Here is a 15,142-nt window from a genome sequence, read left to right on the forward strand (position 1 = left end):
CCGCAAGTCGAAATAAATCAAGGCCAGTACAATAGGTTTGAGGAGATAGCAGCGATTGTAGGTAACGTACAAAATTTCCATTTGGAAATTAAAATGCCCAAATTCGATAATGAAATAGAGCGAAATCCCGCAGAGTTTCTCGAGGAGATGGACAAAGTCTTCAAGATAAAAAATATAAAAAATGAAAATAGAATGAATATTATAGAGCACGCGTTGGAGGGTAAAGCGGCGTTATGGTTTGAGTTGAGAGTAGCTTTTCGTGATTACGAGCACTTCAAGGACGATTTTCTAAGTGAGTTTTATTCAGTTCCTATTCGAGTTTTATTTAAAAATCGTTGGCTAGAACGGAGGTGCAACGCGAACGAAGAGTCGTTACAAACTTACTATTATCGTCAGCTCAGAGACTCGAGATATTTCAGTCCGCGCCTAACCTCATACGAAATAAATTATAATGTAATACAACAGTACCCGGTCTGGATAAGAGAGGCGTTAGCTATGGTTGACTTTAATAATGACGCGTTGATAGGCCAGACGCTCGGAAGTTTGGACGGAATACGTAGGGACCGAGCAAAATTTCGGGATGATCGACCGGGAAATCAGAATGTGGCTATGAGACATCCGGTTCGAGTTCGACAAGTAAATATGGAGCAACAGGAACGAAATAATGGTTACCGATATGAAAATAGACGATTTTCGGACAATAGACGGTTTTATGATCAGCCACGAGGCAGGTATAGTTAAGGGCAAAATAGCAACAGTCATGCCCAGGCTCAAGGCTCTCAGCTGAGTGAACGGTGGCCAGACACGCGTTTTCCACCGCCGATGAATACGCGGGCACAGACAAGTCAGAATGTTAGTTCAAACAGTCAAACGGAAAGAGCTACCGGTCATTTAAACTCTCATGCGACGCGCTGAATAAGGGTCCGGCAACGCGTCGTTACGATTTTGATTTCATTGACGAACTTTCAGAGGGAGTGAATGGAAAAATGTACCGCGGGAGTAACGATAATTCGAGTCCGTTGGTAATGAGATGTCCTCATCTCAAAGTAAAGATCTTGGGGGAGGATCGAACTATTCTCCTTGACTCGGGTAGTCAGGTTACAGCAATATCTGAGGTTTGCTACAAAGAAATATCGGCTAAACAAAAGTTAAACATCTTGCCTGTCTCGAATTTATTCGTCACGACGGCTATCGGGAAAAAATCCACGACTATAAAGCAACAGGTTTGGTTGGATATAGAGATTGAGGGTAGAAAATTGAGCTTTCTTTTTTTGATAATTCCGTTGTTAACGTCTACGGTTATATTGGGCAACGATTGGATGGATCGAAATAGCGTGGTATTGGATTATAAAAATAGCGAGATCGAGGGTAAAGTTCTTTCTGCGTCGACGGTGATATTCGAGCGAAGCGCTTCCGAGACTCTTCGCTGTTCACAAAAAAATAATAATGAAACTCTTGTGTTGGTGATAGACCTCAGGGGTTTTCCCGTAGAAGAGGAGTCGGTTGAAAATGATTGCGAAGGGTTGAATAAAATAAATTCAGTGAATGATCTTGAGTCTAAGGGGGAAGGGGTACCCCCAAACGAGGGGGAATGGCCTGAGAGTCGATTCACTTGTGAAGAAATCTCGAAAACGACAGGGCGACTTCATAATCACGAGGGAAAAATGAGCGAGATAGCGGCGAGAGTGATTCAATCAGATAAGGACTGTTTCGTGATTAGCGAAATCGGTGAAAAACCAGAATTTGTGAATAGTGAGGAGTTCGCGGACGCTCTTGGCGCGGTCGCGTGTAAACTAATATCACTTGAGATGGCGCAGAAAGAAATTGTGATAAATACCCTCGCGAGATTCAGATTGTTGTTCTCGGATAAACCAGGGTGTGCTCGAGGATACGAACATCAGTTACGCCTGATCACCGCGCGAGCCGGTTTTCGACACACCTATCCGGTCCCATTTCGCCTAAGAGAGCTCACCAAGCAAGCAATAGACCAAATGGTAGAAAACGGAGTCGTAGAGCGTGCCGTGAGTCAGTATTGTAACCCCTTAAGGATTGTTATGAAAGGAGACGGTTCCGTGAGGGTGTGCCTAGACGCCCGATTCTTGAACAAACTTATCGAGGACGATCATCAATCTCCACCGCTGATAAACTCATTGTTGCAAAAGTTTCATGATGCTAGGTGGTTCTCAAAGTTGGATTTAACGCAGGGCTATTGGCAAGTCCAATTGCATAGGGATTCTCGACAACATACAGCATTTTTATTCGATTAGAATCTGTATCAATTTTGCCGTATACCTTTCGGGCTTAAAACCGCCGGTAGTGGCTTTATGAGAGCGCTGGGGTATGCGCTAAGAGGAGAATTTGATGAATATATATCGTGTTATATTGATGATATATTGATAGGTACGAAGACGTTCGACGAGCACCTGGCAGTACTCGAGGGAGTTTTCCGACGATTATCCGAGTTCAATTTTACAATTAAGATATCAAAATGCAATTTCTTCCTCAAAGAAGTGCCTTTTTTAGGATTTATTATCTCCGCTGCCGGAATTACGCCGGAGCCTAGGAAGCTAGACGTGATCCAGAACTTTGAGGAACCGCGAAACAAGAAACAGCTACAACGATTCCTGGGAGTTTGCAACTACTACCGACAATTTAACGTGAATCATAGCGCGGGTATAGATAAATTACGAGACCTTTTGACAAAAGATAAAGACTGGGCATGGAATTCCGAACATACGGAGTCATTCAAAAAGCTGAAATATGATTTTCCGAATTGCATTGCTCTTAAACACGTCATTCCCGGCGCACAGTATAGATTACAGACAGATGCTAGTGACCGAGGAATTAGTGGAATATTATACCAGCAGGATAAACAGGGTTATCACAATGTGATCGGAGTAGTCAGTCGATGCCTAACGAAGTACGAGGGCAACTATACAACAACCGAAAAGGAGTTGTTAGCGATCGTATATGCTATAGGAAAATTCCGAGTGTACCTACTGGGCATTAGCTTTGTAATTGTGACGGATCACCAATGTTTAACGTTTCTAGATAAGGCCGTATTTCAAAATTCGAGATTAACGAGATGGACATTGCTCTTGCAGCAATATGATTTCGCAGTTGAGCATTGTCGTGGAATTGATAATACAGTAGCCGATTTTTTCAGCCGAAATCCGAGAGGGAAATTCGAAGAGGAGGTGTCAGAAAGGTTAATTATTTCTGCCTTGCATCGATGTTTTCTTCCGGTAGAAAAGGGCGTTGAGGATCCTACATCTTGGACCATAGCTCTCTTGGACTGCGATAGTAACGTTCATCAAAGTTTCAGGGAACTAGGGAGGTTGCAAAATGAGGATCTGAATATAAAGAAAGCGATTGATGAATGGCGGAATAATCCTGACCGACAGTCCCAATATCTTTTACATAATAATATCCTTTTTCACCAGGAAAAAATCGGTGATTGGAAAATCGTCATCCCGGAGATTCTCCGAAAGTCATTGATTGAAGCGATACATATAAAACTTGGTCATCCGGGAGTCTATAAGACCCAGAGTCATTCAAAGAAATTTTATTATTGGAGGGGATTAGCTGCTCAAGTAAAGAAATTTGTAACGAGTTGTGATCTATGTCAGAGGGTGAAGTATCTATCGAGATCAATGGAGGGGGAATACGGTTGTGTCACGTCAGAAAAGCCTAATGACTTAGTAACGGTGGATTTTTATGGACCTCTCCCGAGAGCTCGAGGGGGTATGCAGTATATTTTCGTGATCCTGGATGCATTTTCGAAGCTCGTTACCCTATATCCAATGAGAAACGCGACCGTGAGAACGACGCTAAAGAAAATTTTCACCCAGTTCATACCGAAGTTCGGCAAACCCGAAAGAATTCTCTCTGACCATGGTACGCAATTTACCTCCCACCTATGGAAGGCAGAGCTAGAAGCGAATCAGATTAAAGTATTATATAGCTCGATTCGACATCCACAGTCCAATCCCACGGAGAGGGTTATGCGCAAATTGGGGAGGTTGTTTCGAACGTTATGCGCCGTTAGACATACGAAATGGGTCGAATATATACCAGACATAGAAAGAATTTTAAACGTGACGGTACACCAGAGCACTAAATTCTCCCCATTAGAACTCCATTTTGGGAAGCCTATCCAGGAGGAGATCCATAGCATTATCAGTTACCCCCCAACGCATGCCCTGTCTCACGAGTATATGATGACGTTAGCGGGCGCGAATATTCAAAAAAGTTTTGAGAATCGTAAGAGAGGTCAAAAACATGCTTCAAATGTTGAGTTAGCTGTTGGCGATAAGGTGTTGTTGCGAGTGAGGCATCTCTCGAACGCCTTCGTTAAAGTGATAAAAAAATTTTTCCATCTCTTCGAGGGGCCGTACGAAATTCTCCGAATAGCCGGGCAAAAAGCATTCGTTCTGGGTGATCCTAAGAGAGATCTTGCTGAGGTCGGTACATACAATCGCTTTAATTTACGAAAATACTATGAGCCGGTCGTTGGTGCTGCTGAGTCCGACGAGGAGGCATGAACAAATTTTGAATGAGCGGAATGCGAAGTTGTCTGTCGAAATTCTTCTGTGATAGAATTCGATAGTTAGGAAAGATAATTGTCATATCATTAGGTATGTATGTGAAAGGACTGTATTAGAATTAGGTAGTTAGGTAAGATGACTTTATCATGATAATATAAGGATGAATGAGGCGTATGTACAGCGCCAGGGACGAGAGTTATATGACTCAGAAAAGATTGTCTGGTGATATGTTTAGGTAGTTATTTAAGATGATTGTAAATAGTTAAGTAGTTTAAGATGACTTTGTTATTGTAACATAAGATTGAAGGTGGGGTGTAATACACCAGGTGCAGGATTAGCACAGCTTAGAAAAGAGGAGTAATAAAGGTCAGAATGTATTGGGCGAAGGTTTATTGTTTCGAATGTAATAAATAATTCAGCGCCGGTCGAAAAGTTCGCCCAGCACAGAAAGGGGGAAAATGTAAGTGCCGATGCCCAGTTCAAATATTCGCGGCCTTATTAGGTCACTAAGATGGCAAATTAGAGGAGATCGGTGACGCGGCGCCGAGTAGCGTTAATAGCCGAGACGTTCGCGGTAGGCGCTCGGCCAGCGAAAGGGGTAAGATTTTCGGGGACCACGAGATCTCTTTCTCTTTCTCTCCGGGGACGTTGAAGGGATCAGACGCGTGCCAATTTATAAGAACTGGAGAAGGAGGAAGGGAGGGTAACGTGGACTGAATACGGACGGCCCATCCCGATCGAGTTGAACATCGGGAGATTCCACCAATTAATTCTCCGCCAAATCACCATCCGAGAGTCCCCGGAGTCTTAAAGAAAGAGCCAACGATCGACGAGGCATCTAGAAAAGATAAGTTGCTCAGACCATTGTAATTTCGCCCTGTAGGGATTGTACGGCTAGTGAACCGATATTCTAATATTTAATTGTCGTAAAGAAAGAAAATCGGACGTCGGACTGGTGAAGCTAGATTCCCAGAATTAAATATATTTGGTTATTTGTATAATCTCATAATTTGTAATTTCGCCCTGTAGGGATTGTACGGTTAGTGAACCGATATTCGATTATTTAATTGTTGTAAAGAAGGAAAATCGGACGTCGGACTGGTGAAGCTAGATTCCCAGAATTAAATATGTTTTGGTCTTATGTATAATCTCATAAATAATATATTTTTGTTATTTCTATAATCTCACAATCAACAAGATATTGAAATAGATAATCGTTGCATTGTTCCATATTCACCAATTTTATCAAAGACCTTTAAAGCACACATCAACGTTGAATCTTGCCATTCAGTGAAATCTATTAAATACATTTGCAAATATGTAACCAAAGGGAGTGATATGGCTGTGATTGGAATTGGTGCAGAGAATTCCAATGATGAAGTTACCCAATACCAAATGGGCCGCTATGTTAGTAGTAATGAAGCAGTTTAGCGAATATTTTCTTTTCCTATTCATGAGAGACACCCTTCTGTTGTTCACTTAGCTGTGCATTTAGAAAATGGACAAAGAGTGTATTTTACAGCACAGAACGCAGTACAAAGAGCTGCTCAGCCACCATCTACTACATTAACCAGTTTTTTTGAGACATGCCAAAACAATGATTTTGCACAAACATTGCTATATTCTGAAATGCCAAAATATTATACTTGGAATCAATCCTCAAGGAGATTTATACGACGGAAACAAGGAAAACCACGTCCAGGATACCCAGATGTGTATTCCACCGATGCGATTGGTCGAATTTATTCAGTACATCCAAGCAATGATGAATGTTTTTATTTACGACTGCTATTAGTCAATGTACGTGGCCCAACATCATTCCAACATTTACGAACTGTTAATGGTGCATCGTGTGGATCTTACAGAGAAGCCTGTCAACGTTTGCAATTGCTAGAAAATGACGCTCATTGGGATCAAACTCTCAATGATGCTGTAATATCATCACACGCTCATCAAATACGAACATTGTTTTCTATAATCATATCTACATGCTTCCCATCAAACCCAATTGATTTGTGGATCAAGTACAATGATTATATGTGTGATGATATTTTGTATCAAATACGGAATAGAATGGGGAATCCAAATATACAAATCAGTGAAGAAATTTACAACGAAGCATTGATTTCAATTGAGGACATGTGCTTGATGATGTCAAACAAACTATTAATTCAATTAGGCCTGGCCGCGCCCAATCGTCCAATGCATGATGCTTTTAACCAAGAATTGCATCGAGAAAAACTGTATGATCTCAATACTTTGAAAGAATTAATTGAAATGAATCTTCCACTGTTGAATGAACAACAGAAGTATGTATTTGATACTCTTATGACAGTAACAAATGATGAAACTGGAGGAATTTACTTCTTAGATGCACCTGGTGGTACAGGAAAAACTTTTTTGATTTCATTAATATTAGCAACAATTCGCTCACAAAATAAAATTGCACTTGCACTCGCTTCGTCGGGAATCGCAACTTTGCTTGAAGGCGGTCGAACAGCCCACTCAGCACTAAAATTGCCATTAAATATGCAAAGCAATGAAACTCCAACCTGCAACATTTCGAAGAACTCTGCAATGGCAAAGGTTTTACAGCAATGTAAATTGATTGTTTGGGATGAATGCACGATGGCACATAAAAAATCTTTGGAGGCTTTAGACAGAACCTTAAAAGATCTACGGAGCAATCATAACCGATTTGGTGGTGCAATGATTTTATTAGCAGGAGATTTTTGTCAAACATTGCCAGTGATTCCACGATCAACGCCAGCTGATGAACTCAATGCATGTCTAAAGTCCTCCAATTTGTGGAAACATGTCAAAGTACTTCATTTAAGCAAGAATATGCGTGTCGAGTTGCAAAATGACCAATTTGGAAACATATTCTCTAAACAACTCATTGACATTGGTAATGGCAAATTTCCTATAGACATGTTGACTGGCTGCATTAACTTTCCTCAAAGTTTTTGTCAGTTAACTCGATCAAAAGATGAACTTATTCAGAAGGTGTATCCAGATGTTTCTCAAAATTACAGACACCATGATTGGTTGAGCGAACGAGCTATATTGGCTGCAAAAAACATAAATGTAAATGAATTAAATTTAAAAATTCAAGAACAAATTACAGGCGAGTCGAGGACATATAAATCAGTTGATTCGGCTACTAATCAAGATGATGTAGTCAACTATTCACCGGAATTCTTAAACTCGCTGGATTTGCCAGGATTGCCACCTCACAATCTTCAATCAAAGGTTGGATCGGTAGTTATAATGTTGCGAAATATCAACCAACCGCGTCTTTGCAACGGCACACGGTTAGCGATAAAATAATTACTAAACAATGTGATAGAAGCAACTATACTGAAAGGAAAGTATAAAGGAGAAGATGTTCTCATACCGCGCATCCCAATGATTCCGACTGATGTGCCATTTGAGTTTAAACTACTACAGTTTCCAGTGCGGCTTGGTTTTACTATGACCATAAACAAGTCCCAGGGTCAATCATTAAGTGTTTGTGGTATTAATCTGGAAAACCCATGTTTCTCACATGGTCAATTGTATGTTGCCTGTTCCCGTGTTGGAAAACCATCAGATTTGTTTGTCTATGCGCCAGGTAATCAAACAAAAAACATCGTATATCACAAAGCACTACAATAAAAATAAAACTGATTTTTGTTAATAATCATGATTCACATGATTAACAATAAAGCGATTACTTACTTTTAAATGCTTATATATATTTTATTTAATTATTTTTTATTCACAACGCCCTATCACCAGGGTGGACGGTTCTGTTGAGGAGAATTTTTTGCCCCGACTATAAAATAGGTAGGAACAAAAAACTGCCACATTACAAATCTTCTTGACAGGACGAAGTCTGTCGGGTCCGCTAGTATATATATATATGTAACATCCAGGACTCTGTGCAAATATGAAACTGTATATTCCATGTAAATGTATGTGATGTGTTTTAAATTCATACATTTAAATATAAACTTGAAAGTACAAATAAATATGTTCGTATAAACTATATCTAGTAACTGATTTTTATGCCCTGCCTCATTCTGTAGATGAAAACTGTTCTGCAATCCGACTACTTCATCAAACCATACAATCTGATCGAATAAGCTACACGCGTACAATGTACAAGTGGCGACAGTAATTAGAATTGTGTGTTGGCCATACTATAGTGCGGTCAAATGAACAGCAGGTAGAAGAGCGATGCGTAATAATCCGCATTTTTAATTTGTAATCACCCCTAGTGCAAATGTCCGATGGAATCCATCTGGTTCGTTCCAATTTTCGATGGGGTCGTATAGGAATCCTGCAAATTCACAGGATTTGGAACGGATTCGGATGAATTTTGTGGATTTACTACAAAAACTTTAACCAGGGACAACGTGAATTCTCTACACCCGTAAACATTTCAAAATGTCACACCATAGATTATTTTGACCTGTTTATGGATGATAATTTATTAGAAGTCATTGTCCGAGAAACAAATCTCCATTAGTCCCAAAATCCTGAACCGGCCCGCCAAAAAATGAAAGCTTGGGAAGATTCAGGAAAAGACAAGTTGAAAAAATTTTCGGGCTCAACTATTTTGTTGCACGTCAAAAAAGTTGCCCTCGACGATTACTGGAGCCGCAATCCGTTGTTGGTTACTCCTATATTCCACCAAAGAATGCCTCAAAATCAGTTCGAACAAATTCTACGATTTTTACATTTCCAGAATAGTGCAACCCTCTTGAATCGCCCACCGAAAAAATCAAAACCATCATTGATAATCTGAATACAAAATTTGCAAATTTTCTGCGGCCAGGGAGAAACTTGTGTATAGATGAAAGCCTCCTCTTATGGAAAGGGAGATTGCGTTTCAAGCAGTTTCTACCGTTGAAGAGACGTCGCTTCGAAATAAAAATTTTCGAAATAGTGGACTGCCAGAGTGGTTTCGTATTGGGTTTGATAGTCTCTACCGGGGCAGACACAGACTATGACAAATTTGGCTTGGGCATTTTTTCAGGGGATGTCGTTGCCCAATTTTTGAGACCCTATTTTGGTAAGGGTCATATTGTTTTTGTGGACAACTGGTACTCTTCCCCTGCACTAGCTGAATTTTTACACGAAAAAGATACAGGTCTATGTGGCACAGTGAGAAAAAATAGATCTGGACTACCGAAATTCACAGAAAAATTACAGAAAGGGGAAACTCAAGTAGGACACAATATGATTTGGTTGGCATCGAAATGGCAAAAGAAAAAAGAGGTCCAGATTATTAGAACGGTATCCCGATTGAAATACGCTTCCAGCGGCAAGCAAGATTTTGTAACTGGTGAAGAGATAAAACCTAGTTGCATCATTGATTATAATAAGAATATGGGAGTTGATAATGTTGACCGGCAGTTAGCGATAACTGCGTCAATTACGAAATCTCTCAAATGGTATAGGAAATTATTTTTCCATCTCATTGATCTCGTATTGATAATACCCATGCTTTGTATAAATTGCAAGGAGCAATTTCGTTCGCCGATTTTTGAATCAAAGTCATATCGTCTTTGCTAGGTGTTGATAGCACAGTCCAACCAGAACTTGAACCCCCTACTTCCCGACTTACAGGTCGACATTTTCCGACTCAATCAAAGTCTACAAAAGAATGTGCAATGTGCCGTGCATCAAAAGTAAGGAGACGAACAAAATATTGTTGTGGTAAGTGTCAAGTTGCATTGTGTGCACTCCCTTGCTTTGAACAGTATCACACGCAAAGAGGTGTTCACTGCTAAAAATAGAACATCCTGAGGGTAAAAAAATATAGGGAATAAAAAAAATTAAGAAATGTGAAAAAAAATGGGGCTGTTACGTCCGTGAGTAGAGTTTACTCCTGAGCGGAAGGAGTAACCTGGTTGGCTTCGCTTTTACGTTTCAGGTCAACGGAAAATCAGAATGAGGATTGAATAAACTTGAGTATGTTTGATGTATAGATTATATGTTTATTGCGTAGAACTTGAGATACCGGTAGGAATGAATTGTGTGGTACGAAAAGATATATAAGAAGTCTAGATGTGGAGTTGTCGAGAGTCAGAATAGGAGTGTCCCTCGAGACGTGAAACGTACGGGTGCAGAAAAGGTGTGACAATGCTAGAAGTAGGGAATGGAATTTGATGAGTAAGCGCGATAGTGAATAGCGTGAGACTGTGTAGAGATAAGTAGCCTGCCATCCTCCGACTTACTGGCCTGGTGCCGGATCGACCCCAAACCACTACGTCCAGGTTGATGAAGCCATCGTTCTGAGGATCGACGCTGCCTTGCTATCGGCAAGGACTAATTGTGTAGGTCGTGGTCCACGGTTTAGCCAACCGTCTGACTGCACGACCTCAGGTACAGGCAGCTAGCTACTGTCTGTGCAAAAAGCCGGTGGAGGTGAACAATGAGGCGTCACTCTCCACCCGGTAACTTTGGCCGAGAGGCACCCTGTGTATGCCTCTGTCAAAGAAGTCCCCGATGATAGGCAGCCTGGACCGTAAACCGAAGCAGCTACAAAATCGTACGAGTTGGTGTCAACGACGAAATCGCGAGCAGCACATTACGCCACATCTAGCGGTAATTTTGAAAAACGTATGACCACGCAGTAACCAATATTCGCCACAGGGGGATGGCCTATTTGTGGTGGGGGTCAACCAACCAATCAAAGAAGAAGAATCACCTCACGACAACCGCGAGATCGGCGAGCCGAACTACGACCTCCTATTCTACGCTTGACCTGCTGAGCGACAGCTTTGTTTTCCGCATCGTTCCGATTATTCTCTCGATTTAACCCGTTGAGGACACACATCGAAAAAATAACGTTGAGGACACACGGGGTCCAGCGCACCCCACGCAGAAAAACAGTTCTCATTTGTGTTTCACGCTATGTATCGACTTAAAACCGGTGCGAAACTTTAATTTTATTCCATTAGACGGCTGGCGATAGTTCGAGGTCGAAGATTATAAGACATCTGTATATATACACACATATATATTTAATTAATAACCATTATTTATTGCTGAAAAAAAAAATTCAATTCATGCATAAATACTTACGTTTATAGGAACAATATAACATCAATCAACGATAAAAAAAAAATTGAATTTTTTTAAGATTTTGCCACAGTACGGCCACACGGGGTCTACAGAACCCCAAAAAAAAAACACGTGCGCACTAATATGTCTCTGCAGGATGACTAATGCCAAAGAGACCTTCGTAACGTGTCAAAACTTGTTGTGGAGACTTCAAACAACAACAGATGGTGCTATATATCTAATTCCTAAGGGTCTTTGTAGATTTAAAATTGCATTGAAATTTGTCTGGGGTCCGTTGGACCCCATGTGTCCTCAACGGGTTAAGCTACCGATCCTTCTTCCTCTCATTCTACCGTTATTGTATCTACCGTTTTTCCATACCCTCTATCGTTAACTTCTTCCTGTAAATTCAAGTCCTTTCATTCCTTTCTACTTTCGTTTTATTATTCTGAGTTTGATTTAAATTAGAGTCAGTTTGTGTGCCTGAAGTCAACAGCCAAGGTAAGGCTTCTGCCTTTGAATTGTACCGTTACGAAGTTGCTCATAAATTCTATTCTTTCTTATGGTATTTATCGACTTTGTATAAATCATGGTCCACGGCTTAAAGTTGCAGTAAGCCGCCGTGTGACTACATGATTTCAGTAATTTATTATTTTCGTATCTGAGCGACCTCGTAACTGCCAAATAATTATCTCTCTTGTATTTATGATTTTTCTGATTATTTGTGAATCTCTATTAGCCTGCTTCTGTACTTTCTATCGTATTTTGAGCCCTATTGGCTTCATATTTTACTCCATACTTTTTTTGTAATAGAAGTGTGCTTCATATTTTATTTCTGTTATTGCTTATTATATTTTTATTTATTTTCAAGCCTATTGTATCATATATCGAGTTCCTTGGAGTACAACCGAGCGTAGAATCAGCCCCTAGATATTACCGCACCTTTTCTTTATTGCTATTGGCAATTTTATATTATTTTTGCCTGTTATTTATTTCTCTTTATTTTGTTAAATTACGTTCTGCGAATTATTCTTTTGTACTGCGATGTATTTAGTGTATTTCTTTATTTTGTAAACTCTCCGAAATTCTCACTCTCTCATAATTTTGTATTTTGTATTCTCTCAAAAGTTATGTTTAGGAATTCATTATTTAATTCCTTAAGTACGTAATCATTATAAATTATCGAATCTACCGTTTATGAATAATTCTACCGTAGGCTATCTAGTCGATCGTTTGCCGACTTTGTGAATTGTTAATGAATGTCAATCTCTCGCACTGGTTATAATTTACGGTAAATTCGTCGTATTATCTACCGAACTATCGTGACGTTGTTTCCTACCGATCGCAGTAAAGTTTTCTCGTTTCTAATTGACAGAATAACAATTTTCGTAGCGTCATTTGCAACTTGGGTAAGATCACGTCGCCCAGTGACGTGTAGTTTTAAGTAAATTCTTGCATTATATCGCATCTCCCGACCTACGTTCATTTTTCTCTGTTAACTACCGTCTCTCATTTGAAAGCTACCGTTTACTGCTATTCTACCGAAATTATTGTGAACAACGATTGTTTATTTTATTAACTACCGCTGTCGATTTCATTTTATTTGCCTGTCTCAACCATGTAAACTTCTCGACAATATATGATCGATTAACCTGTTCATTTTCCTTTTGACTTGAGTTTATTCTTTATTTTGTTATTTTCTTTAATTCTGGAATTACTGTTAGCTGCCTTGAAAACCGCCACTCTACCGGGATGTGCGCGAATGTACCTGTGTCTAGCCAGCCATACAACGGTTTCTCTATTTATCTCTTTTGTACGGTTTTGTGTTATTTTTATTGATTTGTATCATTGTTTGAAAATCGACGCTAACGCGTCTGGCGCCCAACATAATTGATTTTGTTATAGTTTGATATTGTGGATAAGTAGAGAATCGCGCCAAAGTGTCAACGGTAAGTCCTCATCCGAGGGTAACAGAATTTAGCGTTACAAATCGGACAGAGACCATGAGAATAATGTAAGAACTGTGGGAGAGTTGGCGAGTAGGAAAAATAGAGAAAAGTGGTATGCTGGACGTAACAGGGCTAAAAATCTTCCCACGTCCACGTCATCAGCCCTGGGTGACGCTAAGAGAAAGTCTTCGTAGTCACGCTACGAACAAATTTCATCTCAGCAATCCTATTTGGGAGCAATTTTCCAATGCGCATGCGCAGTACAGGGCCATCTTGGAATTTTGAAATCCTGACAACAGATTCGTGATCAGTGACCCCAAAAACCCGGCTAATGTAGTGATGCCGGCCGTCGAGAGGTTAAAAAAAAATTGAATTTACTGTAAAAAAAATTGAATTCACTACGTGTAGCTTTTATATCACAGCGATTGTAATACACTTCTCGCAAAAATTAAGGGAACAACAAAATATTCGAAATTTTTTGGTGATTTTCAACAGGCTGTATTTCAGTGAAAGATGGTCGTACAAGGAATAAAAAAACAAAGCTTTTGAAGCTTGAAGACTCTAATTTTTGAATTTTTTGGTTAAAAATTTTTCGAAGCACTATTATCCATGCAATCCTTTGATAAAGCACGAAGAAAAAATTTTCAAAATTTTTTACATTTTTTTTTTCGCTCTACGGGCATGGAAAAATTTTTCCGAGCTAAACCAATGCATAGGTCGCATAGCCTGTTTATTCAGCTTCAAGATGCTTTTTTTTAAACCTCGATACGACCATTTGTCTTCGAGATATCGAATTTTGAATGCCAAAGGATCCTTTTTCACTCAACTGCCGATATCTCTAGAACTACTGGTCGCACAGCGAGCCGAAGGGCAGTTTCTTTTTCTGCAGAAAATTTGCTACAAAAATCTGTCAAGGTTGATGTCAAAAAAAATTTTTTTCCACCTGTAGCGTTAACGTGAAAAAAGAGCAAAAAAATGCCATTTTGCCTTTTTTTGGATAATCGACTGTATCTTCGTCAATATTGGGGGGAAAGCTTAGGTTAGAAGAAAATTTTACAACCTAATGTACCACAAAGGTCCCCCTAAATCGGTAGATCGATCGGTTCAGCGGTTTTCCTGGACCGATTGATTGAAATTTTGAAAAAATCAAGGGAACAAGGTTTTTGTTTCTTAAAGGACCTTGTTCTCTTAATTTTTTCAAAATTTCAATCAATCGGTCAAGGAAAACCGCTGAACCGATCGATCTACCGATTTAGAGGGACCTTTGGGGTACATTAGGCCATGAAATTTTCTTCTAACTTAAGCTTTCCCCCCAATATTGACGAAGATACAGTCGATTATCCAAAAAAAGGCAAAATGGCATTTTTTTGCTTTTTTTTCACGTTAACGCTACAGGTGGAAAAAATTTTTTTTTTGACATCAACCAAGACAGATTTATGTAGGAAATTTTCTGCAGAAAAAGAAACTGCCCTTCGGCTCGCTGTGCGACCAGTAGTTCCAGAGATATCGGCTGTTGAGTGAAAAAGGATCCTTTGGCATTCAAAATTCGATATCTCGAAGACAAATGGTCGTATCGAGGTTTAAAAAAAA

General features: G+C 39.8%; 1 protein-coding gene across 1 annotated transcript; it reads left to right on the forward strand.

Annotated features, from left to right (window-relative positions):
• Window positions 1-6,620: 6,620 nt before the first annotated feature.
• On the forward strand, window positions 6,621-8,674 carry LOC107220210 (ATP-dependent DNA helicase pif1-like). Its single transcript, XM_046734259.1, has 2 exons — window positions 6,621-7,799; window positions 8,618-8,674. The coding sequence occupies exons 1-2, from the start codon at window positions 6,621-6,623 to the stop codon at window positions 8,672-8,674; spliced, it is 1,236 nt and encodes a 411-aa protein (XP_046590215.1).
• Window positions 8,675-15,142: the final 6,468 nt, after the last annotated feature.

The sequence above is a fragment of the Neodiprion lecontei genome, chromosome 3, assembly GCF_021901455.1.
Source record: "Neodiprion lecontei isolate iyNeoLeco1 chromosome 3, iyNeoLeco1.1, whole genome shotgun sequence".
Classification (NCBI taxonomy): domain Eukaryota; kingdom Metazoa; phylum Arthropoda; class Insecta; order Hymenoptera; family Diprionidae; genus Neodiprion; species Neodiprion lecontei.

Bases quoted from the DNA above. Each gene is read 5' to 3' on its own strand.
- LOC107220210 (XM_046734259.1), top strand. From the start codon at position 6,621: ATGGGGAATCCAAATATACAAATCAGTGAAGAAATTTACAACGAAGCA. The intron at 7,800-8,617 runs GTTGGATCGGTA...CTCATTCTGTAG, and splicing joins CTCACAATCTTCAATCAAAG to ATGAAAACTGTTCTGCAATC.